Here is a 27472-nt window from a genome sequence, read left to right on the forward strand (position 1 = left end):
TTATTAAAGGGAGAGTAAAGATTCCTCCTTTCATCTGCAAAAGAATAGAAATGCAGAGTCTGCCTTAAAGGGAAACAATTTCTAGTAGAATTTAATCAGAATCCAGCTGTATTTCCCCTTTTCCTTCAAGCATCCTTTGACCAGACAAACTCCTCTCTGCATAATGACAAAATCAAAATTTTCACAAACATTTCAAATTTTTTGTAGTTTTTGTTTTATTGTTAGGTATTGTATTTTGATTATCATATTATTTTGTTGTTGTTAATGTTTCTTTATTTTTTATAGACTTTATACTGATTTTCTTAGTGACGGTTATGCTTTCTTTATTATTTTTCTTTTTCTTTTACTTGGGTTCGATGTGTGAGCTGAGGATCTCTCAGAAACTACATTTATACCTTCTTGAAATAGTGGTAAAAAGTCTATTGATACTCTATTTTTTTCAGACTTCACCTAATAAGATTTTATTGAGTATATTATTATTATATTCAAAGAGTTCAAAACATGAAAAGTAAATTAAAAAAAATTAAAGATATTTAATATATAAATAATATTATAATTTTATACTGAAAAGAATTTGAATGAACCTCTCAATTCTATCTATGTTTGTTGTCCCTGCCGCTACCTCCTATATAATCTAAAACCCCTTCTATACTAAAGGATAAAGTGAGATAAAATTAATATTGCATTTTGGTTGGCAGAAATTTATTTGGGATAACATATATTGTTAATTAAATGCAATATAAATTTTATCAGAGATTTAATCATTGGATATCTTGCTTTATCCTATTTAATTTGAGATTATTTTATGTTCGCATATCAAACGATCCTTGAAACTATTACTCCCTTCGTGTTAATCTGTTTGTCTATCTCTTATTTATTTTGTAATTTTTTAATTTTAACATTTTCTATCATATACGTAAAATTATAAAATTAAATATCATTTTATTATTTTTAATTTTTTATAACAAATTAAAATCAAACGAATAAATTGAAACGAAGGATGAAGTACTTTGGTCAAAGGTCAAAACCTGCATGTTTCTTAACAATCTGGAATCCTTTCAATTCTATCTCTGTCCACATAAAAATCTGGTCTTTTGTCATTCTCTGCTATTTATTTTACTCCTACATTAAAGTAGCAGTAAAAACAGAGCACGTATTTTCACTTAATTCATTCTTTTCCGCAACAAAACAAATTTATTTAAACGTAGTAACGATGAAGAATGATATAATCTATCCGATCATAGTATATAGTCAATATAATATATAACAATCATCCTAATCAATATCGCGGGATGAATGAAATTTCCTATTATTAACTATTTCTGCGATTTGAAACTCTTGATCTTAGAACATCAATTTTCCCTTTTAGAACGATGCGTATTTAAATTAGTCGAGCTAATTAGTTTCCAAAACAGGTAAACAATGTAACGGCTACTGCATCTGTTCCCGCTCTTTCCATTTTCCCTCTCTCTGTTTTTTCAGTCATAACTATTTCTTAATACAGTATAAATATACTGCTCTGCTCTGCATATTACCCATTCAAAAAAAAAACATCTTCATCTTCTTCATTTCTCTGCAATTTTCGATCCAAAAAAAATGCCGAAAGTCGATGCTCTCCGTCGATTTCTCCTCCCCTGTTTCAATTCAACACCCACATCTCCAGCACCACCGGCGCCGCACACAATCTCCACCAAAAAACGCCTGAGCACCTCACTGCGTGACGATCTCGACGACTCAAAACAAGAAAAGAAATTCGAAGAAGATCAAGAAGATTCATACCCAACAACCCCAATCAGCAATACAAACAGCACCAGCAGCGCCTCCGGCGCCGCAATTTCACTCTCAGCTCCACCGCGTTCTTCTAAAACAATGGTAATCGGAACAATCTTTGGCCAACGCCGCGGTGGACATGTATGGTTCTGCGTACAACACGATCGTCTCAACACGAAGCCTTCACTTCTTCTAGAACTTTCCATCCCAACCACAACCCTTATTCAAGAAATGCGATGTGGATTAGTCCGAATTGCTCTTGAATCATCGGATTCGGAGCTGAATCGTTGCCCGCTCCATTCAATTCCAATGTGGACTCTGTTCTGTAATGGGAGAAAAATCGGGTTTGCGGTTCGGAGACGGGCGACCCAACAGACCCGAATTATGTTGAAGACGATGCAGTCAATGACAGTCGGGGCGGGTGTAATTCCGTCGGGTTTGGTTTCGGGTACCGAATCTGAAGAGGTGTTGTATATGAGAGCTAACTATGAGTGTATTATTGGTGGTGCGGATTCGGAGTCTTTTCATTTGATTAACCCGGATGAAGGTCCGGGTCAAGAATTCAGTATCTTTTTGCTTCGATCTAAATAAAAATGTGAATCGCAGACGACTGACTTTTGAAAGACGAACGTGAATCGAAAATTAGAAAATTTTGAGTTTTCTGATTTTATATTTTTGGTCAAAAGGGGTACTAATAAAGAAGGCTAATTTTTTAATTATTCCTTTTTTAGTTCTTTATTTTTTCAAGATTAGCTTAATCTTTAGTTTAGGCCATTTTTTTTAGAACTTTTTGGTGCATGAGAATCTTTAGCACAAGAAATGTATGAAAAAAGTAGTATTTTTCTACCTTTTTTTTTTGGAAGTTTTGGCATATAGGATATTATATTCTTCTTGTATATGTTAATTCCAATATGATAGAAGAAATGAGTTCCTTCTTTTGCTACTTGTTGTTCTTTTTTATTATGAATATTATTGCAAGATAATTTATAATTAATCATATAGTATGGATTCCTCATAATTTGTTCAAAAAGATTATTTAATATATACTTAAGTGATCAGTATGATTCTGATTCAAGTATATGATTGATATCTTAAATTATCTTCAGATTTTGTGTGGTTGGGAATAATATAAATAATAGCATATTTATGGTATCATTAAAGTAGAAAGGTGAGGTTAGAATTTGAAAGAAGCTATACTAGGACAAATCTTCAAGGATCCCATGGTGTAGACATATCTTGTTGCATTCTAAATGTATATCAACAAAAACATTTGAACTATTCAAGGTGATAATAGGGTATCATCCCTCGAATCTCGTTATCACTTTAAAAAAATATAAGTTTTGAGTCAAATAAAAAAAAATTAATAAAAGATCGTAAAATTCAATCAGTGTTGATTTGCTATCTTATGCGTGTCAAATCAAAATCAGACACACCAATTAAATAAAAAGTATTGTTTGTAGACTAGAGTACCTTTAAACATGAGAATGCACATAGGATTAATGAGCATGACAACCTTGATCCTTGATCAATAGTGACGATTTGATCCTTAGGGTAGTTTGATAGAGTGTATAAAATAATGCTTATATTACCTTTGTGTATTAATAGTACTTTGCTTGGTTCATTTTTTTATGCTACGTATGTATAACTAGTGCAAGCATTAGTTGCACACTCTTTTGTGTATTGAAAAAGTATATTATTACTATCATGGATTTCTAGGTATTAGTAATGCAAATGATTTAATATTTGTATTAGCATGGTTAAAGACCAAATTACCCCTCAAAAGCACTTTTACATCTTTTCCACCATAATTATAGAGGATACTTTTGTAAACAAATATTTTTATACAATATACTTTTTTTTAATACACCAAATCAAACCAATGTGGACTATGTTCTGTAATGAGAGAAAAATCGGGTTTGCGGTTCGGAGAGGGCGACCCAACAAACCCGAATTATGTTGAAGACGATGCAGTCAATGACAGTCGGGGCGGGTGTAATTCCGTCGGGTTTGGTTTCGGGTACCGAATCTGAAGAAGTGTTGTATATGAGAGCTAACTATGAGTGTATTATTGGTGGTGCGGATTCGGAGTCTTTTCATTTGATTAACCCGGATGAAGGTCCGGGTCAAGAATTCAGTATATTTTTGCTTCGATCCAAATAAGGATGTAAACCGTAGACGACTGACTTTGAAAGAGAAAATTAGAAAATTTCGAGTTTTCTGTTTTGGTCAAAAGGGGTTCTAAGGTTTAATTATTCCTTTTTCGTTCTTTATTTTTTCAAGATTAGCTTAATCTTTAGTTTAGGCCATTTTTTTTAGAACTTTTTGGTGCATGAGAATCTTTAGCACAAGAAATGTATGAAAAAAGTAGTATTTTTCTACCTTTTTTTTTTTAGAAGTTTTGGCATATAGGTTATTATATTCTTCTTGTATGATGTTAATTCCAATATGATAGAAGAAATGAGTTCCTTCGCTTGCTATTTCTTGTTCTTTTTTATTATGACTATTATTGCAAGATAATTTATAAGTAAACATATAGTATGGATTCCTCATAATTTGTTCAAAAAGATTATTTAATATATACTTAGGTGATCAGTCTGATTCTGATTCAAGTATATGATTGATATCTTCAATTATCTTCAGATTTTGTGTGGTAGGGAATAATATAAATAATAGCATATTTATGGTATCATTAAAGTAGAAAGGTGAGGTTAGAATTTGAAAGAAGCTATACTAGGACAAATCTTCCAGGATCCCATGGTGTAGGCATGTTTTGTTGCATTCTAAATGTATATCAACAAAAATATTTGAACTATTCAAGGTGATAATAGGGTATCATCCCTCGAATCTCGATGTCACTTAAAAAAAATATAAGTTTTGAGTCAAATAAAAAAAAATTAATAAAAGATCGTAAAATTCAATCAGTGTTGATTTGCTATCTTATGCGTGTCAAATCAAAATCAGACACACCAATTAAATAAAAAGTATTGTTTGTAGACTAGAGTACCTTTAAACATGAGAATGCACATAGGATTAATGAGCATGACAACCTTGATCCTTGATCAATAGTGACGATTTGATCCTTAGGGTAGTTTGATAGAGTGTATAAAATAATGCTTATATTACCTTTGTGTATTAATAGTACTTTGCTTGGTTCATTTTTTTATGCTACGTATGTATAACTAGTGCAAGCATTAGTTGCACACTCTTTTGTGTATTGAAAAGTATATTATTACTACCATGGATTTATAGGTATTAGTAATGCAAATGATTTAATATTTGTATTAGCATGGTTAAAGACCAAATTACCCCTCAAAAGCACTTTTACATCTTTTCCACCATAATTGTAGAGGATACTTTTGTAAACAAATATTTTTATACAATATATTACTCCCTCCGTTTCACAAAGAATGACCTGGTTTGACTTGACACGGAGTTTAAGAAAATAAAGAAGACTTTTGAATCTTGTGGTCTTAAATTAAAGCTGTGTCAAATGTACAAAATTGTCCTTTAATTTTGTGGCCTTAAATATGCCACGTGGAAAGCTAAAATTAAAATGTTTCCAAAAAGGGAAAGAGGTCATTCTTTTTGAAACAGATTAAAAAGGAAAGGAGGTCACTCTTTTTGAAACGGAGGAAGTATTTTTTTAATACACCGAATCAAATAATATATAAAAAAATATTTTGTGTATAGCTAATACAAATATAACCAATACAAATATTAGTAATACACTTTATTTAACATTATTTTTATATATTCTACCAAACCAATGTTTCGTAGTTTTCTTTTGACCTGAAGACTGGGGAATCTTGAAATGAGCTTTTTTTGCTATTAAGTGGCTGCCTTCCATGTGTCACTTTCCTGTTTGGTTAACTTGAGTTGTGTACTGTACTGGTCCCTTCTTGTGGTGCCACTTCTTATCTTAATTAGAACCATTCCAAATTTTGATTGCTCTTTTTAACTATTCTACCTCATCTTCAATATATAGTTGACCATTTCCATCAAGTCACAATTACTCAATTATTAGCTTTGAAACACACTAAACATACTGCCAACTTTCTACTCTTTCATCATAATACAAAGAGAATCAAACTTTAGTTCTCAAATATAGTTATATGTGAAGTTGTCTTCTTTTTGCTTTTAAAGAGTTTGAGAAGAGAGTCTCTTTGAGTCTTCGACTTTAAAGAATTGTTCGAAACACAAATGATAATATTATCACCTTTATTGTCCATCATTATCAATTAACACTATCCACAACCATCATCCTTAGCCGTAACATTGTTGACGTCAATTGTCATAATGTTATTGTTATCGTTAGTCACTATGTACAATCATTATCATAACAATTACTATCCGTCACGCTTATATATATCGTCAATGAATCCTATCATATGAGTATCCATCATTGTTACTTATTACTATCGTCCATCACAATTATCAATTGTCATCACCAACTACCATTACCACTACTATTACATCATTGCTACCCCCAGTACTATATTATTATCTTAGAATATTTAGTTGATAGAGTACTAGATTAATCAAAACTGATTGGATTTTATATTAAAATTCTAAGTCAATACAATACGTTCCGATATTGAAAAAACAAAATGTCTTATTTAGTATAAAATATGTTAATATTCAAATATGTACTTAAATTTCAACGTCGCAATCTTAATACATATTTTAATAAAAACAAATGGCATGGGTTTCCATAAGTACTTTTATAAACCTTAGCTTAGAGTTAATATAAGTTGTAAATAAATGGAATCTCATAATTTTTTAAGCTTTGGAAGCATCTTGGGGGAATCACATTTTTTTCAGAAAATAGGACATGTTCGTTTTGATTTTATGAAGAATAGTAAAAGGACTTTATGTTTAAACTAATTAATTAAACATTTGGAAAAAGTATTTTGTAATTAATTATATACTTGTCTAATCTAAGGATATATAAAGCAAAGCATCCAAATATGTATCACCGAAAGGATCGTAATAAGAATCAATAATATTTGTTCTTAGTGTTAAAGTGGACAGAAAGAATATGCCAGAGTTAGAAGCTTCGATGGTCATTCGATTTTGAGTAGTTAATTATTATAGATAATTAATTTTATTTTATTATGAAAAAGTCATTCAACTTTGTTATTTTAATATTTAAGGGTCATTAATCTTAAGAATATTATTTTTAATATCTATTTAGTGACTTCACAATTATAATTTTTTAGAAAAAAAATAAAATTAATATTTAATTATTGGATTCTCAATCTATTTTTTTTTTTGTTCTTGTTATTCTTCATTAATCAATTTAATAAGGTGTTGTTTTGACTATGAATATATTTTATGAGATATATTTAAATTTATTCTTCCCTTTTCCAATGCAAATATCAGGCTTTTCATCGAAAAATACTCATATAAAAAAACTTCTATAGTTCAATCATTATTATCCCTAGTTATCAACCATTGTTAGTGATTATTATCTCCAATTAATTTCTCTATTATTATAAAAAGTTAAATCATCTCAATTCTCACCAACTATGATATACACTCTCTCTGTTGATAATGAACTATATATAGACAAATATATCAGTTGTCAACCAATATATTTTTCTACTCAACTAAATCATTTGTCAATAATTGACCACTTGATATATATAGGTTAGTCTACTGTTTGGTTAAAAAAGTTATTAAATAAGTAAGTAGTCATTTATTAGAGTATATCATAATCATATGAGAGCCCCATGAATGAGTTTGAGAGCAAGTAATAGTACTCAAAGTATTATTATTTGGCTATAAAAAGTAATTAAATAAATTACAATAAGGGACTTAACATTATCTATACAAGTTTGAGAACAAGTAATAATTGTACAAAGCACTTCCTTAGACAAGTTATGGGTTAATAATCATTATTGTTACATAACTAATTAGATCATGTGATACTTGGAAAAAAAAATTAGATCATGTGACCAATTAATCAGTCCTTATGTAATAATGTCTCACAAATTAGTATTCCTTAAAATATAATATGTAACCAATTACTTGTGATTACCATATAAGGTATGGTCCTCAAAGGTACTATTTTAAAATAACAATATCATCGAAGTTTTGGTGAGTAGAGTAACCAAACACTTTAGATGGTGACATCTCGTAGTCGTAGATAGTCGAGTGAATAGTTAAATGTCGTACAAGATGATCCGTACACTATTGTCACAAAACAAAAAGAAAGAAATCAAACAAAAATATGCAAAATCTTAGTGTTGATTAAATTTAAGGCCTTTTCTTGAGGTTTAATTTTAGGTCGTCAATTTTGTTAAGCCGTCCTTGTAAGTAATGTATTACTTTGCAAAACCCTAGTCATGTTCTAGGAGACCTAATTTGATAAAAAAAAAAAAAATACATAATCCAAAATCAACAAGGTTATTCGTAAGTTATTCATTGTGCATTAATAGTAAATGAAAGTTTTTATCATGACTCTTGCACTTCTTTCATACTATTTAGAGAAATGATCTTTTTGAGTCTAAAATCTATCAGAACTAACATCATTATCTGCATATAACACATCTTTTTCGAACCCCACTTATGAGATCAAATTGGGTATACTGTTTTGTTGAAAGTTTATAATACATGAGTTGTATCAATATAATCCCACATGCAAATTAAGATTTTTCGCACTGTTAGTGAGGTAAAGATAATCTGCATCCCAAGGACTAGATTCAGTAAATTAGAAATTAATCTAAACCTCAGGATGCAGATTACCATTAGCCTAACACAGTATTAATGATACTGATAATAATAACGATGATATTCAAAACAAGAGAGATTTAAGAAAGAAAGGAAGTAAAGAGAGGAAATAGCTAAACTAGTTCCTTGTGAGAAGTGTTGATGAACAAATTAAGCATGAGAAGCAATAATTTATAGTGCCTCAATAAAGTGTCCATATAATAAAATTATGTCAAGTATAAGGTTGGTATAATAATAATAATATAAATATATACTCCTATATGATAAGGTGCTGTCACCAAGAAGGCTGGAATATATCATTTTGTGTTGATGATTCTGTTCCTTTTTAAAGCCAATGATAAGATGGGAACCTTTCTTTCCTCAAACAATGATGTCTCTTCCTCATTGACTAGCTTTTAAGATTGGAAAATTAATAAAGTGTTATGAAATAATAATAAAATAACAAGATAACAAGAGTATAATAAAAAAATCGGACGAAAAAAAGATTTTACTTTTCTTCAAATTGATGTACAAATAAATTGAATTAACTCTCTATTTATAGAAAAAAAGAAGCGTTGTTACAAGGCGCGCTCTTCAAAAGTTGTTGATGAGTTGTTTAGTGTTGAACTATTTGCAAGCTACCTGCTTCAGTTACTTGTAAGCTTTTTAATTAATTGCAAGTTTGAGGAAACTATTGAAAATCTTTTTAGGATGCAAGTTTATTCAGAAAATTATATTATGAACATTCACAATACAATCTATTTATAACATAAAGATTATTAAAATATTGTTGCCTTAAACTACTTCTAACTAATCAATAATACAATTACTTTTAGCTTATTAGTACTTCTAATTCCTATTTAAAAATCAAAAAACCACTAGTCAATTTAACTCCACCTGATTAAGCTTGTTCACACTTAATATGGTAGAATTTGTAGCATCTTTGAATTCAAGAGTAATGTACATGTGGGGTCTTTTAGGGTGAATATTATTGTGAAAGAGAATATAATGAGATGCATTCTATCTGATTAATTTTATCATATTCTTATAATTTGCTGGTGTATAAGTCACACATTATTGCATCGTCCTTAATTCGCTTATTATAAGTTGGGAACTGTCATGACCATGCTGATAACGATAATATATCGAGTGAAATTTTACATGTGAGGTTTGAGGAGGATAGAAAGTACGTAGATTATATTATTATTTCGTAGAGGTAGATAGGATATTTTCGAAAGATCTTCAGCTCATCAGGTGCAACAAATCCAGGTAGAAATAGGAGGAGACATTGAAGAAAATATAGCAAGTAACATGAAATTATGCAAAGTCAATTAGAAGAGAGCAAAAACAATAACAAAATAGCGTAATCATCGAAAAAAGTAAGATAGATAATGAAAACAATACTAAACAACGATAAGTACCAAAAATAAGAGCTACAATAAACAACTAGTATAATGACAAACACCAACCACCTTAAGCAAGCCAACACTACCTTGCCTATTAACCTTCTATCCTCATATGTGTCCTACAAACCTTCCTATCTAAAGTCATGTACTCGATAATCTGAAGTTCCGTCATATCTTGTCTTATCATATCACTTCTCCCCAATACTTCTTTGGTCTATCTCTGCCTCTCCTCGTACCTTCTATAACCAATCTCTCACACCTCCTTATGTCTGATACGTTAACGCATCTCCTCTTCACATATCTAAACCATGTAAATCTCGTTTCCCTCGACTTATCTATACCACATAGGCGACTTCCTACTAATTAGGGGCTCTTTAAGTTGCATCATCTTTAATTTTCCATTTCTTGTTTACAAATTATATTGTGATTAAGGATATGAAGTGAAAGTGTCGACATGTGTCGTTCTGATATTGATGGTTAGAAATTTGACTTCCTTTTTTTTTTTTTTATAATAAAGAAAAAGAAGAATATAGAACAATGGAATAAGGCCCTTCTGAGGTCCTTTCAGTCCATTTTAAGAAGATATCAATTTATTTTATCTTTACAAATATTTTTTTCGATTCATATTATGTAATGTTTTTAGTTTGGATGCATTCTTCTAAGAAATTTACTTACCCTTAAAATGTGAGTGATATTTTTCACTAAATTACTCTACTAAATTAAAGGAGTGTCTAATGCATATTTAGTATGATTTCTTGATAAATAATATTAAAATCTATATATCCAAATAACGATAGATTGAAAATAATAATTATAATAACATTTCATCAAGAAATTAAATAAAATGTTTTGCTTCACAGTTCACACAATCACCTTTTAAAACACTAATCCTAATAGGGTATGTTTGGTAGTGCGAAATTAAGCTAATCAGAATAAATGAGAAATGAAAGAAAACATGAGAAATGTAGAACTAGAGAGCTTGAGGGTGTGTTTGGTAATGCGAAAAATATTTTTTAGAAAGTGTTTTTTTTGTAAAAAAAATTATATTTGATTGGTTAAATATTTTTATCAAAACTTTCTTAAAGAAAATAAATTCCTCAAAATGAAGAAAATGACTTTATTATTAATATAAATAGGGAAAATATTCTTCAACATTCCAAGTTTATTATCTTTTCTCCATCCATCTAATTATGCCCTCAACTTTACTCCTTGACAAGCTCACCCTCGTCATTTCTAAACCCTCGCCACCCCATTTCACCCAACAGTGTTTTGCTAAATTATATATAAATGTTCTCGAGACTTTTAATTATTTTTTTGTTTAGTTGTGGGCGTTTGGTCATCCTGACATCTGCCTTTTTATAAGAGAAAATGTTCTTTGACAGAATATCTCAAGGTTTATTCCAACCCCTAATTTTGTTTTCCAAAAGAAAAAATTTAAATGTTTCCAACTTTGATATCATGATAAAATATCATAACTAATAAAATTGTTATCATATGACTAGGAAATCAAGAATTTGAGCTTTAAAAACAGTTTCTTGCAGAAAGACAAGTAAGGCTATATACAATGGACCTCCTTCCGTCTGAACCCCGCACATAGCAAAAGCTTAAAATAACAAGCAAAAGGATAGAGGATTGCAAGATGAACTTGTAATCTTATTCAAATATCTTCCAGAATTTGACCTCTTTGAAATACTCAGATACAACACAAGTAATTTTGACTGTCAACAAGAATTCAAGAATCAAATGGTCTGTATATACAAATTGCTTTTTGCAACAAGCAACCAAATGAACAATAAGAACAAACTTATAGTCCTCTTTGACTACAATTGCCAAACAGTATTGTGATATACTCCACTGGTCCTTACAACAATATCATGAAGGGTAGGGATTAGCCTAATCTTAGCCAAAAGTAAGCACTAGATGAAATGGGAAAGATATGAGATAAAAAAGTTCCCACAAACAAAACTGTATGGATGATACAATCATCTAAGATGGTAAAAGGTAGAATCCTAGGAATTATCTAGAAATACAATTGCTGTGGGACACTAATGATTTTCAATGGCTATACAACAAAAAAACAAGTTAAAACAGCAGCAACCATAAAATTTGCTGCGGTGTGAATGTTTTCTCGTTTAATACTAATTACCATATCAATACTTAAAACTTTCTTCCTAACCGGTAACTTTAACAAAACTGAACCTTGTGGCTTTTTTTTAATCAGAAAGACTGGAAGAGTGCACTACTGAAAAAGTCAAGAATCAAAAGGCCCTTGAGATAGAAGCTTTTTCAGTGTCTCGTACGTCATGAACACAATTCCCACACTGGGAACTACTTTGTAGTACTCAGGCATTATCCCTCTGTACAAGCCACGTAAGCCTTCAGTTCGGATTATGTGTTTAAAAATCCCCATTATGCCAGTGTTGTACACACGTGCACGTCCTCCTGCTCCTTCCAACTGTTTTCTTCGTCTCACAAGATCCAAAGGAAAAGTTGCTGCACATTATCAAGAATACAACAGAACAGTTAAGAAACTGCAATTTCACTCAACTATGATATGTAGATTCACTTATAACCAAGTTGTTCCCTACACTCCTCCAACAATTCACTTTTTTAAGCATCCTAATCCAGGCAGAGGCAAGTTGGACAGCTATACTCTAGGGTCGTTTGGTACAAGGGATAAGGAATAACGATATTGGGATAAAATGTAGGATTATTTTATCTTGTGTTTGGTTAGGGGTATAAATTAGTCTTGGGATTATTTGTCCCACCATTAATACTTATAATAATGAGGATAAGTTATCCCATATAAATGGTGGGATAGCTTTGCCTATCCCATCCCATACCAAACGACCCCTAAATGGTATAATTTTCAACCAAGAAAAGGAACATAGCGAAGAATCCAAGTATTTCAATTGTACTAAGAAAAACTAGTGTTATTGATACAAATTACTCACCAGTTGAAGATGCAATTCCTGACAGACTTCCACAAGCAAGACTGACTGCAATAGTAGGATCATCGGGCCTGAGAGGAACAGAAAATGGAACACAAGATGATGTTATACAAGAATGATAGAATGTCTACCATAGAGTAGGCTCTCAAGACATGGTGGTACTTACCTCTGAACCTGCCAGTAAGATCTCAAAGCCTCATAGACAGAAAAACTTATTGCTATACTAGGTCCAACACCCTGCGACAAGCAAATACCTAATTAGCATTGTAAATTACTTTTTCCTTTTTCAGATGAAGCCAGGGACTGTTCAACAGAGCAGAAAGGCAGACCAGTAATGTAGCACCAAGCCCTTTGTACAACCCAAAAAAGCCTTCATCTCTGCAAATGGTACGAAGAGAATGGCAGATGCCCTGATAGTATATGGTATTCCTCTGCAAAGTTTAAAAGAATCAGCTAAATGAAATGCTGAATACAAATTTGTGGAACAAACAAATAGCCACAATCAACGAAACTTGAAGAACCAGTTCTTATTACATGCTTGAGTCATACTTATGGATTAAATAAAAAGTCACAATCTAGACAATTAGAGCAATAGCTTCCTTTTTTTGTATGTGGTCCACGGGCATAGACACAAGTATAACAGATGAAAAGTATGACATCTGCCAAGTATATGGACCATCTACAATCTAAGGACGACATCAACTTGATGCTCCAATAATCAAACAAGACAGGAAACCAACATAATTCAGAGCGATAACTAATATACCCTGTTCTACTGTTCAATTGATTAACAAGACCTACAAGCACTGCAACATATTTATACCTGTGCAGCTAATCTTGTTCTGACAAGATCCAACGGATAGGTGGCAGCAGCTGCTGTAATTCCAGCCAATCCACCACCAACAAAGTGCACGAAAATATCCGCACCTGCATTTCGCCCTTTACCATCCAGACCAGGAATTGATTTCAATATCTGCCAACATAACAATTTTCAGAAAAGATTGCAACATGCAAGCTGACAGAAACATTTTGTGCCAAATGTCATATAGACAAAGCTATGTCATAAAGTACTCACGCTCTTGTAGCGTTCATAAGCATAGAAATTGACTGAGGAATAGGGAAGCCTGTGAGCAATAGTGACCAGGTTCCCCTTCCAAAAAGCCCTGAATCCTTCTTCATTGACAATACGTAATGCCTCACGACATATGCTGGGCTTGGTCAATACTGCAATATCTGAATGCATACCTTGAACCTACGAATTGAAAACTTTCATACAGTAAATTGAACAGGATATCAATGAAAATAATTGTTGGCACATCACTATAACTATATTTTTGACTAGTCAAAGCTTTTAGGTTTTATTACTCATCTTTCACTTAATCATATGGACTTACGAAGTTCACTTAGTCAAATCTATAGTTAAACGCACATGTAAAATTTCTCATCCTTCCCTACATTATTGATAATCATACATTTCTCCCTCACTACAATACCAAACCATTTGACGAATTCAAATGACACAACCCAACCTATAAAGAGAACAAATTTAGAAAAGACTCAACCTTTTCAACCCCATATCTCACCTTTTACTTAACTATTCAATTGAATCAGCTAACAGTAAAGTTCTTCCAGAGCTCAAGATCTTAGCTTTAGAAACCCCCTTAATTATGCTAAAAGACAGAAAATTAAGCATTCCTCTTTGGAATCATTCTTGTCCTCTAGAAACTCCACTCCCCATCTATCCTATTTCCTTTTTCTGTCTAAATCTTAACTAAGAACAAAAGAACCCGAACAAAGCGAAGGAGTCATACTGTACAACAACACACCCAGTATAATCCCACAAGTGGAGCACGCAGAGCTTAAAGAGGCTGTTTCAGAAAGACTCTCAGCTCAATTGGTACTCCATCATATAAAATAAAAAAAACATGAGCTGATTTCTTCTCATATGTTCTATCCTTGTGGACAGGTATCCCGTGGAATTAGTCGAGCTGCAGAAGCTAAACCAGCTAAACCGAACACAGGAAAAGTAAAATAAACTAGGAGGGGGGTAAGAAAAGAAGGAATACCTGAAAAAGAATGGTGAGACGGGCAAGGGGAGCAGTACAAGTTTTGCTGAAAGCACCAGCAATGCCACCAGCAAGAAGCTGTGGGACAGTACCAATCTGAGGTTGAGGCTGTGGCTGTTGTTGCTGCTGTTGTGTATGATAATGATGATTTTGTTGAAGATGGTGTTGTTGGGGCTGTTGTAAAAACTTTCTTGCACCACCTTCCACTACACCACCGCCATGTCCAGATACACCTACTCTTGCTTCCATTTTCTTGATCCAATAAAAAAGATTGCTTTTTTATTGATTAGGTTTACAAATTTTACAATTGAGAAATTGTAAAGAGTTGAATCATCTGATTTTGGTTAAAGGGTTTGAATTTATTTTTTGTAAACAGAGAAAATTGTTATGGAGAATTTTGTTAAACCCTAGGGAAAACCCTAAGGAAGAAGGCTGATTTGAAAGTGGTGTTCCTTGTTTTATGAGAACCAAACCTTTGTTTGGTGTAATGACTTTTTTCCAAAAAAAAAAAAAAAAAAATGTTGGAGAATATTCTTTTTTTTTTATCTCTCTATGCTTTGTTTACTTGGTTTAGGCTTTTCTTTTTCTGTTGGACTTAAAATAGGCCCATTATAATTTGGGCTACAAAAGCCCAATGATAAAAAGTGGATTAATTTAGCAAAGTAACCAATTTTAATATTAGTAATTAAACATTAATCATCATTTTTAAAACTATTAGTAACATTTTGCTACTCTTTTGACATATGAATCTTGCTAGTGATAATTAACTACAGCCATAATTAACCGTAGTGATTGATGGTGATAGTTGGAGTTGGTGGTGATAGAAGATATTGATAACTAATAGTGATAATTGGTCATATATAGTGAAAATTAATGGCGGTGTTGAGGATTTGTAGTGGTAACGGTAATTGGTAATAATGATTTTAAAAGGTGATAATCAATTGTATTGATTGATAGTGACGATGATTGTGATGGTAGAAATGATGGTAATTGATAATGGTGGATAGCAGCTCTAGTAGTTGATACTATGGATTGATGGCGACAATCACTAATACATAATAAAATTAATAAACGTCCATCTTTGTAAAAATCCTTAAATAAACAACTTATTATTATCCAAACTTTATTACAAATCTTAATTATTTGAATATATGTAAATCATGTATAACATAATAAAAACAAACACACAAAAAAATTAAAATGTGAACAATTACGATTCAAACCTGAAAAACAGATAAACTCAATAATCGGAAGTAGAATGTTTGATATTAAGACATTACGTGCAAACAATTAAGACCTTAATATATTTTTGATAATTAACATGGAATACACGTGCACCACACGTGTTCAATTCAAAGAACTAATCCATCTGAGGGCAATAGTGACATTTGATAGTTTTCTGGTATATACGTGTCTTTAAACCCCTCAACTGACTTGCCAGATTTGTTCATCTTTCTTCTTCATGCTCTCTTCAGGTGAGTTCAATCTGTTTCTTTTCGAAGAATTATAGTTTGTTTTTTTTCAATTATGACTATTTTATTTATATATTGTGGGTTTAATTAGAAATTGTTAATGCAATCTAGAGAATTAGGTTCCTTTACGATTGTTCAAAACTTTTTTTTCTCATTTTTTGGGATTAAGATTCTAGTTTGATTTGTAATGAGCTTTAGGGTGTGTTTTGGTACGGAGGAAATACAAAATTTTCCAATTTTTCCATATTTGGTTGGTTAGAATATTCGGAGAACATTTTTTCTAGGAGGAAAATGACATCCCTGATGGAAGTACGGAAAACAAGTTCCATAAATGTACTTGGAATCAGGGGCGGAGCCAGCAGTATGGGTTCATTCGAACCCCCTCGACGGAAAATATTACTATTTATACATGATTAAATTATTATTATTTTTTATGTATGTACAGTAGATGTCGAACCCCCTTCGATTAGTTCGTATGTTTACTTCTTCAGATTTTGAACCCCTTATTAAAAAATTTAGTTCCGCCACTGCTTGGAATAATATATTTTTGGTTATTGATCAAACACTAGAAAATAAGTGAGAAACTTACTGGAACATTTCCGCAAAATGCTTATTTTACCAAACACACACTTAGTTGAAAATGCTTATGTGGGTATTCCAGGAAGGATTAGTTGAGATTTGTAATGCCTAGAGACATCTGCTAGAGGTTGTGACAAGAAAAGGCATACGTTTTGCACATTTTGAGGATAAAAAACATACCTAGCAGGGGCGGAGCTACGCTTGCACACCCCCTCGTTGGAAAATTACATGGTATATATAGGTCAAATTTTGATTTATTAAAAATATATACTAGTGCTGACATTTCTTTAACACAAGGTAAAGGTTTAGTGCAGTGGTTAAGGTGTTGCAAAAGTTCCTTGAGGTCATGTGTACTTGCCTTGCTTGCCCCCATAATTGTATTTTTGACTGCAACCGTTGATGCCCCTTACTGAAAATCCTGGCTCCACCACTGATACCTAGTTGATTAGATTAATAGTGTCGACTATTTGTAATGCATTTCTTTTTCTTTTTCTAGAAAGAAGACGTGTGGTTAGATGTTATCTATAATTATATTTGAAGTGATGGATTTTAAACCTAGCACTGAGATATGTTATCTCATCCTGGTTAAAGTATAAAAAAGACATACATTTGCTAGCTAAATATTACGAGTGTTATCATGTCAACAGTAAATATTTGATCATCTTTGTCTGGTTGATACATGTGAGGATGTGAGATAATCACGCGGAGAATCAGCATCATTTTCTATTGTAACTGGATAAAGAGAACTATAAATGCAATCCCTCAAATTGCAGGTATTATTGAAGAGTTTGCAATGTTTTAAAAGAATTTCAAGTGGACAAAGAATGCGCTTTCAGGATTGAAGCTTCCTCACTTTATGCCTGTAGCTTATTTGTACATTATGACAGCCTGTGTCTACTATAGTTTTATTACAAAAGAGTATCACTGCAGGGATCTATGATCATTTGTCACCATTTAGTCGTGATGGTTGAAATCATCGGAGGTCATTAAGCCAATGGTTTTTCATCTTAAAGTGTCCAGATTTAACTCTTTGATTGTGATGCTAAGTTGTGTAATTACTCCCCTAAAGAAGGATGGAAACTAAGGGTGAGAAGAAACTTAAATGATTGGGTGTTAACTGCACTAACCGATCTTCTTTTGTTCATGCAGGGTCATCGAGGTAACACGGATGAAAGAGATAGAGTATGGTGGATTCCTAGCAGTGATGGTGAATTATCTGTGAGTTTGTAAAAAGACAATTCATAAGGGAGGTGAAATTGTTGGAGAATAGCTAGAAAAACAAATCTAGGACACTAAGGTGACCTGTTTCACGTGGTTAGCATCCCGTCGATCTTGTTTAACACATAAGGATTCGATTACTGGTATTTCTTAGTTCATTTCCATCTAACCAATTGGAAGTTCCCTCTGTTTTATCTGTTCATTATTTTCTGAAATTTTCCATGTAGAAATTTGAATATTTGGTTGAAGCCTGATTGTATTCCCTTTTGTAAGGACTTGGACATTTTCCTTTCTTTAAGTTGTTAAGGTAAGCTGTAGAAATTTGAGTGTTATGTTCTGAAATTAGTCGACTGATGCCGTTGTTTTCCCTGTAACAAAAAGGGGTTCTCTGAATAACAGGGACTTAAAACATTTTTCTCTCCTTTTCTGTTGGTTCAATCCAGACCAGCCTATTTGGTGTTAATTGGTTTAATTTCAACAACATTCTTGGTTTTATCCCCCACCCCCCACCCCCCACCTTAATCTCTTACATTTGATTTTGTAGGTTAATCTTTTTAAACCTTTTGTTAAAACTAGTTTTATGCTTTTCAGGTTGCTACTGTATTACTGGATTGATGATAGAGAAGTTTGATCCAGATGGATAATTTACCAGCTGAATTACTTCTGGAGATTTTGGGACGGATTAAAAGAACTACTGATAGGAACTCTGTATCCCTAACTTGCAAACGCTTCCACAAATTGGATAATGGGCTGAGAATATCGATGCGCGTAGGGTGTGGTTTACATCCTGTCTGTGATGCATTAACTGCTCTATGCAACAGATTCCATAACTTGGAGAAAGTGGAAATTATTTACTCTGGTTGGATGTCTAAGTTAGGGAAGCAGTTGGATGATAACGGTCTTCTCATCCTTTCACGTTGTTGCCCTTTGCTCAAGGACCTCACATTAAGTTACTGTACTTTCATAACGGATGCTGGTCTTAGTTACTTGGCTTCTTGTTCGAAACTTACATCCTTGAAGTTGAACTTTGCTCCCAGAATTACTGGTTGTGGCATCTGGTCTCTTGTTGTGGGCTGCAAAGCCCTCAGTGTGCTTCACCTGATTAGATGTCTTAGTGTCAGTAGTATGGAGTGGCTAGAATATCTCGGAAAACATGAAATGCTTGAAGATCTCTGCATCAAGAATTGTAGAGTGATTGGAGAAGGTGATTTGATTAAGCTTGGACCTACTTGGAGAAAATTGAAGAGACTGCAATTTGAGGTTGATGCCAACTACAGATATATGAAGCTTTATGACCGTTTAGCAGTTGACCGATGGCAAAAGCAATCGATCCCATGTGAGAACATGCTTGAACTTTGTTTAGTGAACTGTGTTATCAGCCCCGGGAGAGGACTTGCATGCGTAATAGGGAAGTGCAAGAATTTGGAAAAGATTCACTTAGACATGTGTGTTGGGGTTAGGGACTGTGACATAGTATGTTTGGCCCAGAAATCAAGCAATCTTCGATCAATCTCTCTCCGAGTTCCATCAGACTTCTCCCTTCCTCTGCTACAAAACAATCCATTGCGGTTAACAGATGAAAGTCTAAAGGCAGTGGCTCAGAACTGCTCTCTGCTTGATACGGTTAGGTTGTCTTTCTCTGATGGAGAGTTCCCTTCATTTTCTTCCTTTACCTTAAACGGAATACTTATGTTAATACAAATGTGTCCAATAAGAGAACTTGCTCTTGACCATGTGTATTCTTTTGACGATATTGGAATGCAAGCTCTTCGTTCAGCACAATATCTCCAAATCTTGGAACTTGTAAGGTGCCAAGAAATCACTGATGACGGAATGCAGCTTGCTAGCCAAATTCCTCAATTATGTACATTACGGTTGAGGAAGTGTTTGGGAGTGACCGATGATGGGTTAAAACCTCTCGTTGGGTCTTACAAGTTAGACTTGTTGGTTGTAGAGGATTGTCCACAGATATCAGAAAGGGGTGTTCAAGGAGCTGCAAAGTTGGTCACCTTCAAGCAAGACTTGTCATGGATGTACTAAGCTTTCCCATTTTACAAGTATTTTTCCAGATGTTGTACAGGTTAGGTTGTTCCGTCTATACGACTTTTTGTACAGTCATTCTGTTTTTCATAACAATTCTGTAATCTGCAACACAGAATTCCCTATGTCCACATGCATGTTGCATAATAAAGGTTAATTTGAGTGTGTGTTTCCTATGCTTCGGCTACCATATTATTTGTTGTTGCTGTGTTTTTTCTACTTGACTTCTTCGCTACTGTATTTCATTTTCATACTATTTTTGATAAGTTTTACTTGAGTCGCGGATTTATTAGAAACAACCTTATGGTATGAGTAAAGTTACGTACACATCACCTACCCGAACTAACACTTGTAGGATTACCTTGGTGTGTTGTTGCTGCTTCCATTCTCTATGGACTATGAAGCATCTATATCTCGTCACTAATTTAAATGGAGCTATACAAACTTCCTTAGTTCTTTTACAATTTTCAGTTGCAATTCTTGTTTAATATCAATCCAATATTTTGCCAAATGACTTAAAATTTTGTAGATAACTCTTTAGATTATTGTAACGACCTTGGTTTAACTGTTAAGATATTATCCACTCTAAATCTAGAGTCGCAAAAAATTGTCGCGTGCGGTTTTAACCCCAAAGACGCCCTCAAGGTTGATTTTGAACTCATTCTTATAAGGTTTTAACCTTCTTCTCCATTATTCAAGTGTAATATCCACTCTTTCTTTAGAGAAATGCACTCATATTTTTATAATATTATTACAATAATATTTTTATAATGGCTCTTCTAAAGCTACTATTTACTTTTACAGCCCTGAATAAAGGAAAAAAGAAAAAGACAATAATTATTAAGATACTGCACCGAATGTACAGAAACAAATTATTACAAAGCATCTCAATTTATTCTCATCCATAAGATATATACTTCGGATATGTGAAGTTGTTTAATTGGATTTTTTTTAAAAAAGTTACTATTATATAAACAAATTATAAAGATTTGTGTAATTATATATCATTTTAATATATGTAGAATGAAAATTCAAAATCTATTTACTATAAAAGTGTAAAAAGAATAACATAAATTGAGACAAAAGAAAATATTTAGTGTAATTACAACAACATAAACAAACATATCAAAATCAGATATTGAAAGAAAATATACTATGAAAATGTCATGCTAAAATAAATTATTAGATAAGAACAGTAAAAACAACAAATAATATCGAAATCAAAAGCAAAAAAGCAATTGATAATAACAAAGATAAAATTAAAGAATATTATATGTTCCAATAATTTTAAGGAAAAATAATGAGATAATTAAAGGCCCACCCCACCACTAGAAAAAGTTAAAATGGGGAATTAAAAAACCTTTTAAGTACTGCTCCTTTTATAAAAGATTCCCAAATTTCTTTAGGAAGAAGACATTTTATTAGTCTCAGAAATAGTGACACAGAACTTATTAGTTAAAAAAAAAAAAAAAGACAGATTGAAATGATTGTTCAATGGAAAGCTGCCCAAAAAAGAAAAACATGCAACCAAAACAAACAAAGATAGCTCATGCATAAAGCAACCTTCATCATTGAGCCAAGAAGCAAAATATAATATAAATAATAAACTGAGCCAGGTACAAGGCCTCTCAGATCATTCCGCCTTTAAAGAAAAAAGGATGACTAAGAAGATAGATAAATAGCATAATTTGTTATCTATTAATCACTTTCTATTGAAAACAACAAGAAAGATATTTAATTCTAAGTATGTATTTTGTACTAAGGAAAATATTTTCTAAAAAAACATAAAATTCTAGTGTTCGATAAGTAATCAATACTATAGTTCCTTATTGCATCATTGCATCACATAATTTTTATCTCTTCCTTATTATTAAGCTATTTTAGTCAGACTCATAATACCAAATGCATCGATATGTTAGTATATATACACACAATACCACAAAGAAACTGGACATGATAATTTTTAATCATCCAATTCGAGCAAGAATAAAATAAATCCACATAGTATCCATATAAAATAGTACTTAAACATATTTTATGTTATACTTTTTCGGTCATAGATCTTCCTTATGATTATCCTTAAAAGAACTTTAAATAAATAAGCATAAATCTTCAATTAAATTTACACCCCATAACTCTTTCTCAACCAGGCTTTGGACGAAATAACAGAGCAAGTATTAATAGCATACAACAAAATATTATAACTATGTTATAATATGTCCAAAAAAAAAAAAACGATGTCACACTAGACGTCCTGCTTTTTTAACTTCTTCATTCAACCAGCAAAATCATGCAAGAATTGGCCACCAACCATAGTATTATTTCTTCCAAATTGTCCATTTTGTTCATCAAATCCACCAACAATAAACCTTCCACTATTCGTATTATTATCGATACCAAAACGTCGAGCTGCATTCATCGGAAATGGCTCCGATAAACCAATATTACCGGAGTTCTGATGAAGCCCTAACGTTAATGACACACCACCACCAACTCCAGTTGACAAATTTCCGTTATATGATAAATTTATTGAATCTGCGATTCTTCCAATATTATTGGGAATATTTGCTAACTCATTTCGAGTTCGTTTTGATGGAAGGTCTTGTAATCTTGATGTTGATGTAGATGGAGTATTATTTTCACATGCATTTGAATTACTCATAGGAAAATGTTCAATTGGATTATTATTGTCGTTGTTGTTGTTAGGTTCTTCTCTCTGTGAAGATTTATTATGACCTTCTCGAGTTTCAAGCATGTGAATCTCCTCTACCATAGGTTTCCAAAGTCTTACTCTCGCATTAATGAACCAATTAGAAACCTAAGCATATTATCATATTATTAATCCGATAAAAATTATAACTAACATGTTATAACAACTATAGTAATAGTGTAAAAATATGTTGAAAGTGTACAAACCTGATTTCTTGAGAGGCCAGTTTGTTTGGCTAACATTACTTTATCGCTGTCCGTGGGGTAACTGCAATAATAATATTAGTGAGTAAAAAAAAATAGGAGACACAAATTCATATCATTGTTGAATTCCTAAAACAAGAGTTTTAACTTTCTCCATACTTGTATGTTTTAGTTTGACCAGATGTCGTGTTTAAAAAGACGGTGTAAAGAAAATCTTTGAATTTTGTGATTTTAAATTAAACTTATATATAATGTACTCTTCTCATCCTAAACTAGTTGTTATATTTCATTTTTTAGGAAGTCAAACTATGTAATATTTTGACCAATGCTTTAAAACACGCTTATTCATCAAATTGATATGAAAAAAGCTGCAACTTGTAGTACTTTTCATATAGTTTTTGAAAATATAGCTAACCTAATCAAATTCTACTTCAAAAATTAGTCAGATCAACTCTCGACGAAGTGAAACATGACAATTAATCTTGGACAGACCGAGTACCGAAATGCTCTTTAAATCCTATAGTCTTAAACATATCAAGTTAACCGTTGGAGTTAAAAAGTAGCTATATGTAGATAATTATATTTGTTTACAAACAGATTAAATAAAGAAAGTAAGACACGTAAATTGATACTTACGGGTGAAGAAAATGGTCAAACAACCAAGCCCTAAGTACAGTGACAGCACGTTCAGGGAGCCCTCTTTGTGGTCTCCAAACAGGTTGAGTTTCTTGTCTTTGGCAATAAACTCCTTTGCCAGAAATTGCAACAGCTCTTTCACAATTAATTTGACCATGCATATGATGTGAAGATTTGCTTGTTGTAAATTGGAGTTGGTCAATTATGGCATCTTTAAGGCATTTGAAGTGTTTTGACATAGTTTTTATAGCTATGTTTGCAAATGGTGCTGCATTTCCAAGTCCAGCAACTGATTCAAATGATGCCACAACCATTTGTAGTTGCTCATGATATTGCTTGTACTTATGGTATACCTGAAAATAACCATCACACTATGTAAATGTCGTTAAAGATTTTAGCAACTCTGAATGTAATGATATTGAAACAACTGCTGCTAGAAGGAGAATATGTTGTCATTGAAATGTCTCTTTTGTTGTAGTGGTCATAATTAAGTATATATATGTGTTGAATGTGAGTTCTCAATATGAGATAACGGGTTGATTTGTTAGATCATCGTGCAACTACTAGTTATTATTATAGAAAGTTAGACTTCTTGATTCTAAATTTCTTCAACAAAGAAAGTGACTTTTTTTTAGTATGACTTAAGCTGACATGTATGTCTTCTAACTTTAAGTATGCATAATTAAACACTTATATATACTTATATAAAGTTGAACATAAGTAAGCACACAAGTTCTATAAGACAATTAGCATGAGATACACTCAAATTGAAAAAAAAAAATAGAATCTTGAATCCGTAAATTTCAAATCATGCCCCGCCTCGAAATGACAACAACTAAATTTATTAGATGAAATTTTAACCTTTATACATCAACAACAATAACCACTCCAGTATAATCCGACAAAATAAAATTTGAGAAAGAAAGTGTATGTAAATCTTTACTTTACCTTAAAAATAAAAAAATCATTATCGATAGAGCCTCAACTAAAGAAACAAAACAATCCAATATAAAATTACATTTTATACAATGAAAATACAAGATTAAATTATACTACTATACGAGTTCAAGAAACTACCAATAAACACAAAAAAAGCCATGGTTTCAATTTTATTTTTTATCGCTACACAAATGTTTTATATCATATACAAGCGCACAAAATTTAAAATTTATATTTTTTATTTAAATTTAATATCGAATCAAATTATATCACAAAAACTACAAAAGAAAGATATGAGCATTTAGAATTTTCTTATATATAATTGAGTAGGACACTTTAATTAAGGCACCAATTTTTGTGCATATATTCCCTAAATCACCTTTTGCCAAAAAGATAAATTAGTGATTTATAAGAACCTGTACGCCTATATCACATAGGCATCTAGCCTAGGTATCCTTTAATTCAATAAAACAAGAAATAAATTACACTTTAAAATATTACTCTACTATATCTAATATAGGTAACAAATATTTTTTTATTACTACCATTTTAACTAAAAAAAATTTATTACTCTTCAAGAATGAATGATGTTTTTAACTATGACCTTCAAGAATGAATTATGTTTTTGTTTAAGAGAAACCAATTAACATACTTTTATTAAATAAAAATATTTTAGTAAATTATATTTTATATTTACAATTTCTTAATGAGCATGAAAAAAGTAAAAGCAATAATTGGAAGTAATACAAAAATGTTAAAAAGCTTCTAAATACCCAAAAATCTCGTAGTGCATATTTGTACGGACATTTAACGATAACTCATCACTTTAAAGAATCTTTTTTCTTTTAATTTAACATATAGTATATGCTAGAAAAAGAAAAGAATTGGAGTTTTCATAGAGAACAGCTGGATAAGAATCATAAGAAAAAAGTGTAAAAAGTTAGGAAGTTGGATAATATATTTGGTTGAATTTAAAAAACTAATAACATATAGTTTTATTAGTAAAAAGAACATTTTAAAATTAAAATTCAAAAATATATAACTACTTTATTTGAAATATTCCTCAAAATTATTTCAAATTATGATGGCTATACTTTAACTTACCAAAAAGACTTGAGTAATTACAAGAAAAGTCAATGGAGAAAAAAATGTGGTTCTATAATTAATGCAGAAACAAACTCTCCTCCCTACCAAACATTCAATAAAATTAACTTTTTCAACAAAGAGAAAAAAAAAATCAAGCTAGGAAGAAAATATGAACATTGAAATTGGATAGTCTGGTGCATAAATCATTCCGTATTCACTCATTGTTTAAAAAAGAAGTCACTAATCAAATATTATTGTCTATTTTCATAACTAAAACTCATAATTTATAGGCTTCACAAAAACAACTTTATTAGTAATACTTAAAAGCCTTACTTTTGAAGTTTTTAGCAATATCCTCATAATTCAATTAGGTTTGACAAAACCATCATCATCAAATACGAAGTCTCAAGTTCGAATCTTGAAAAATGAGAAAACATAAAGTCCTATTTCCCCTCTAACGGGCATTCGGATTAGCTAAATTTCAAGACGAATATCAAATACGGAGCAACAAAAACATGAACTTAGAAATACCAAAATTAAGAACCCTCATGACAATGTATACAAAAAAGGAATAATGATTAAAAGGTACCTCATCAAGCATTGAAATTAACCTGGATTTCTTTTTCCCAAATTGCTCATCTCCAATATTACTAAAACCTTGTGGAGGATCCATCATCAAATTAGAATTACCATCATCATCAACATAAATCCCTTTACTAACATGACACAATTCATCCAACAAAATTTGTGCAGGTTTCAAAAACCTTGATCTCTTCAAAATTAAAGAGTACCCCGTAAAAGGTCCAAGTGGTACACAACTAGTAGTCGTAGTAATACTCTTAGACGATGACAAGTCATTAGTAGTATGATGAAGAGATGACAAAGACAAAGATAAATTACCTTGACCATTTGTGTTACTATTACTACTACAACTATTATTATTATGATCAAGAAATCTTGGAATTTGAGATGTATAGAGAAAAGGGTTACCATTAATTTCTTGAAAAATTGACAAATCTGAAGGCAAAACAATAGATGGATCATAAAGAGGGATTTGACAATTACTACTATTATTTTCATCAAGTAAAACTCTAAGCTTATCTCTTCTACTTTGTTGTGGGACATGATAAGGTTCAAATCCTTCAGCCATTTAATTTAAAAAAACAAAGCAAAAGAAAGATAACAAGACTCTTTATCTTTTTTTTTTTTAGTAAAATAAGGAAAGAAGATGAAATGCAGAAAAAAAAAGGTGTGAAAATCAATAATAGTAGTGAAGAGATGTGGGTGTGATTGGATGAAGTGAAAGGCTAGAAGTAGTGTTATTATTGGTATTAGGATTATGACAATATATATACTGATATCTATCAGTTTTGAAGTGAGGTGAGGCAGAAAGAGAGAGAAAAAGACAATCAAATCAAGCTAGGTTGAGAGAAAATACTGTTACACTCACTCATATATAGATTAGGGGGTAGTTGTGGAATGTGCACTTCAGAGCATAGCTGCAAAATAATGTAGTGGCCCTGTTGGGTTGGTTGCAAATTATGTTAGTAATAAATCAGACAATAAAAAAATATAATATTATTGTATAATGGAAAAAAGGATAAATATATTTTTAAACTATCGTAAATGATATGTAGATATCTTTCATCATACTTTTGGGATATTGGTGTCCCTGCCATTTAAAA

At 31.7% G+C, this 27472-nt stretch overlaps 4 protein-coding genes across 5 annotated transcripts; 2 read left to right on the forward strand and 2 right to left on the reverse strand.

Moving 5' to 3' along the window:
* Window positions 1–1574: 1574 nt before the first annotated feature.
* On the forward strand, window positions 1575–2361 carry LOC125840432 (protein MIZU-KUSSEI 1). The gene has a single exon (XM_049519421.1). It carries the CDS (start codon window positions 1597–1599, stop codon window positions 2359–2361), a length of 765 nt encoding a protein of 254 aa, XP_049375378.1. The 5' UTR covers window positions 1575–1596.
* A 9747-nt stretch (window positions 2362–12108) lies between these two features.
* On the reverse strand, window positions 12109–15375 carry LOC125840414 (uncharacterized). Its single transcript, XM_049519393.1, has 7 exons — window positions 14905–15375; window positions 13914–14090; window positions 13662–13811; window positions 13168–13269; window positions 13005–13075; window positions 12842–12909; window positions 12109–12380 (listed from the first exon to the last, which is right to left on the reverse strand). The coding sequence occupies exons 1-7, from the start codon at window positions 15151–15153 to the stop codon at window positions 12139–12141; spliced, it is 1059 nt and encodes a 352-aa protein (XP_049375350.1). The 5' UTR covers window positions 15154–15375; the 3' UTR covers window positions 12109–12138.
* Window positions 15376–18129: 2754 nt separating this feature from the next.
* On the forward strand, window positions 18130–20387 carry LOC125840398 (F-box/LRR-repeat protein 14). Of its 2 annotated transcripts, none has more exons than XM_049519377.1 (2): window positions 18130–18173; window positions 18765–20387. In XM_049519377.1, exon 2 carries the CDS (start codon window positions 18810–18812, stop codon window positions 20211–20213), a length of 1404 nt encoding a protein of 467 aa, XP_049375334.1. In that variant the 5' UTR covers window positions 18130–18173; window positions 18765–18809; the 3' UTR covers window positions 20214–20387. The 2 variants fall into 2 exon arrangements, with proteins under 2 accessions (XP_049375334.1, XP_049375333.1); XM_049519376.1 differs by lacking the exon at window positions 18130–18173 and adding an exon at window positions 18299–18316.
* Window positions 20388–22435: 2048 nt separating this feature from the next.
* LOC125840395 (BEL1-like homeodomain protein 9) lies at window positions 22436–27180 on the reverse strand. The gene is made up of 4 exons (XM_049519373.1): window positions 26377–27180; window positions 23763–24115; window positions 23130–23190; window positions 22436–23031 (listed from the first exon to the last, which is right to left on the reverse strand). Exons 1-4 carry the CDS (start codon window positions 26935–26937, stop codon window positions 22489–22491), a joined length of 1518 nt encoding a protein of 505 aa, XP_049375330.1. The 5' UTR covers window positions 26938–27180; the 3' UTR covers window positions 22436–22488.
* Window positions 27181–27472: the final 292 nt, after the last annotated feature.

Source organism: Solanum verrucosum, unplaced genomic scaffold, assembly GCF_900185275.1.
Source record: "Solanum verrucosum unplaced genomic scaffold, falcon-dt-bn FXZP01000137.1, whole genome shotgun sequence".
Taxonomy (NCBI): Eukaryota; Viridiplantae; Streptophyta; class Magnoliopsida; order Solanales; family Solanaceae; genus Solanum; species Solanum verrucosum.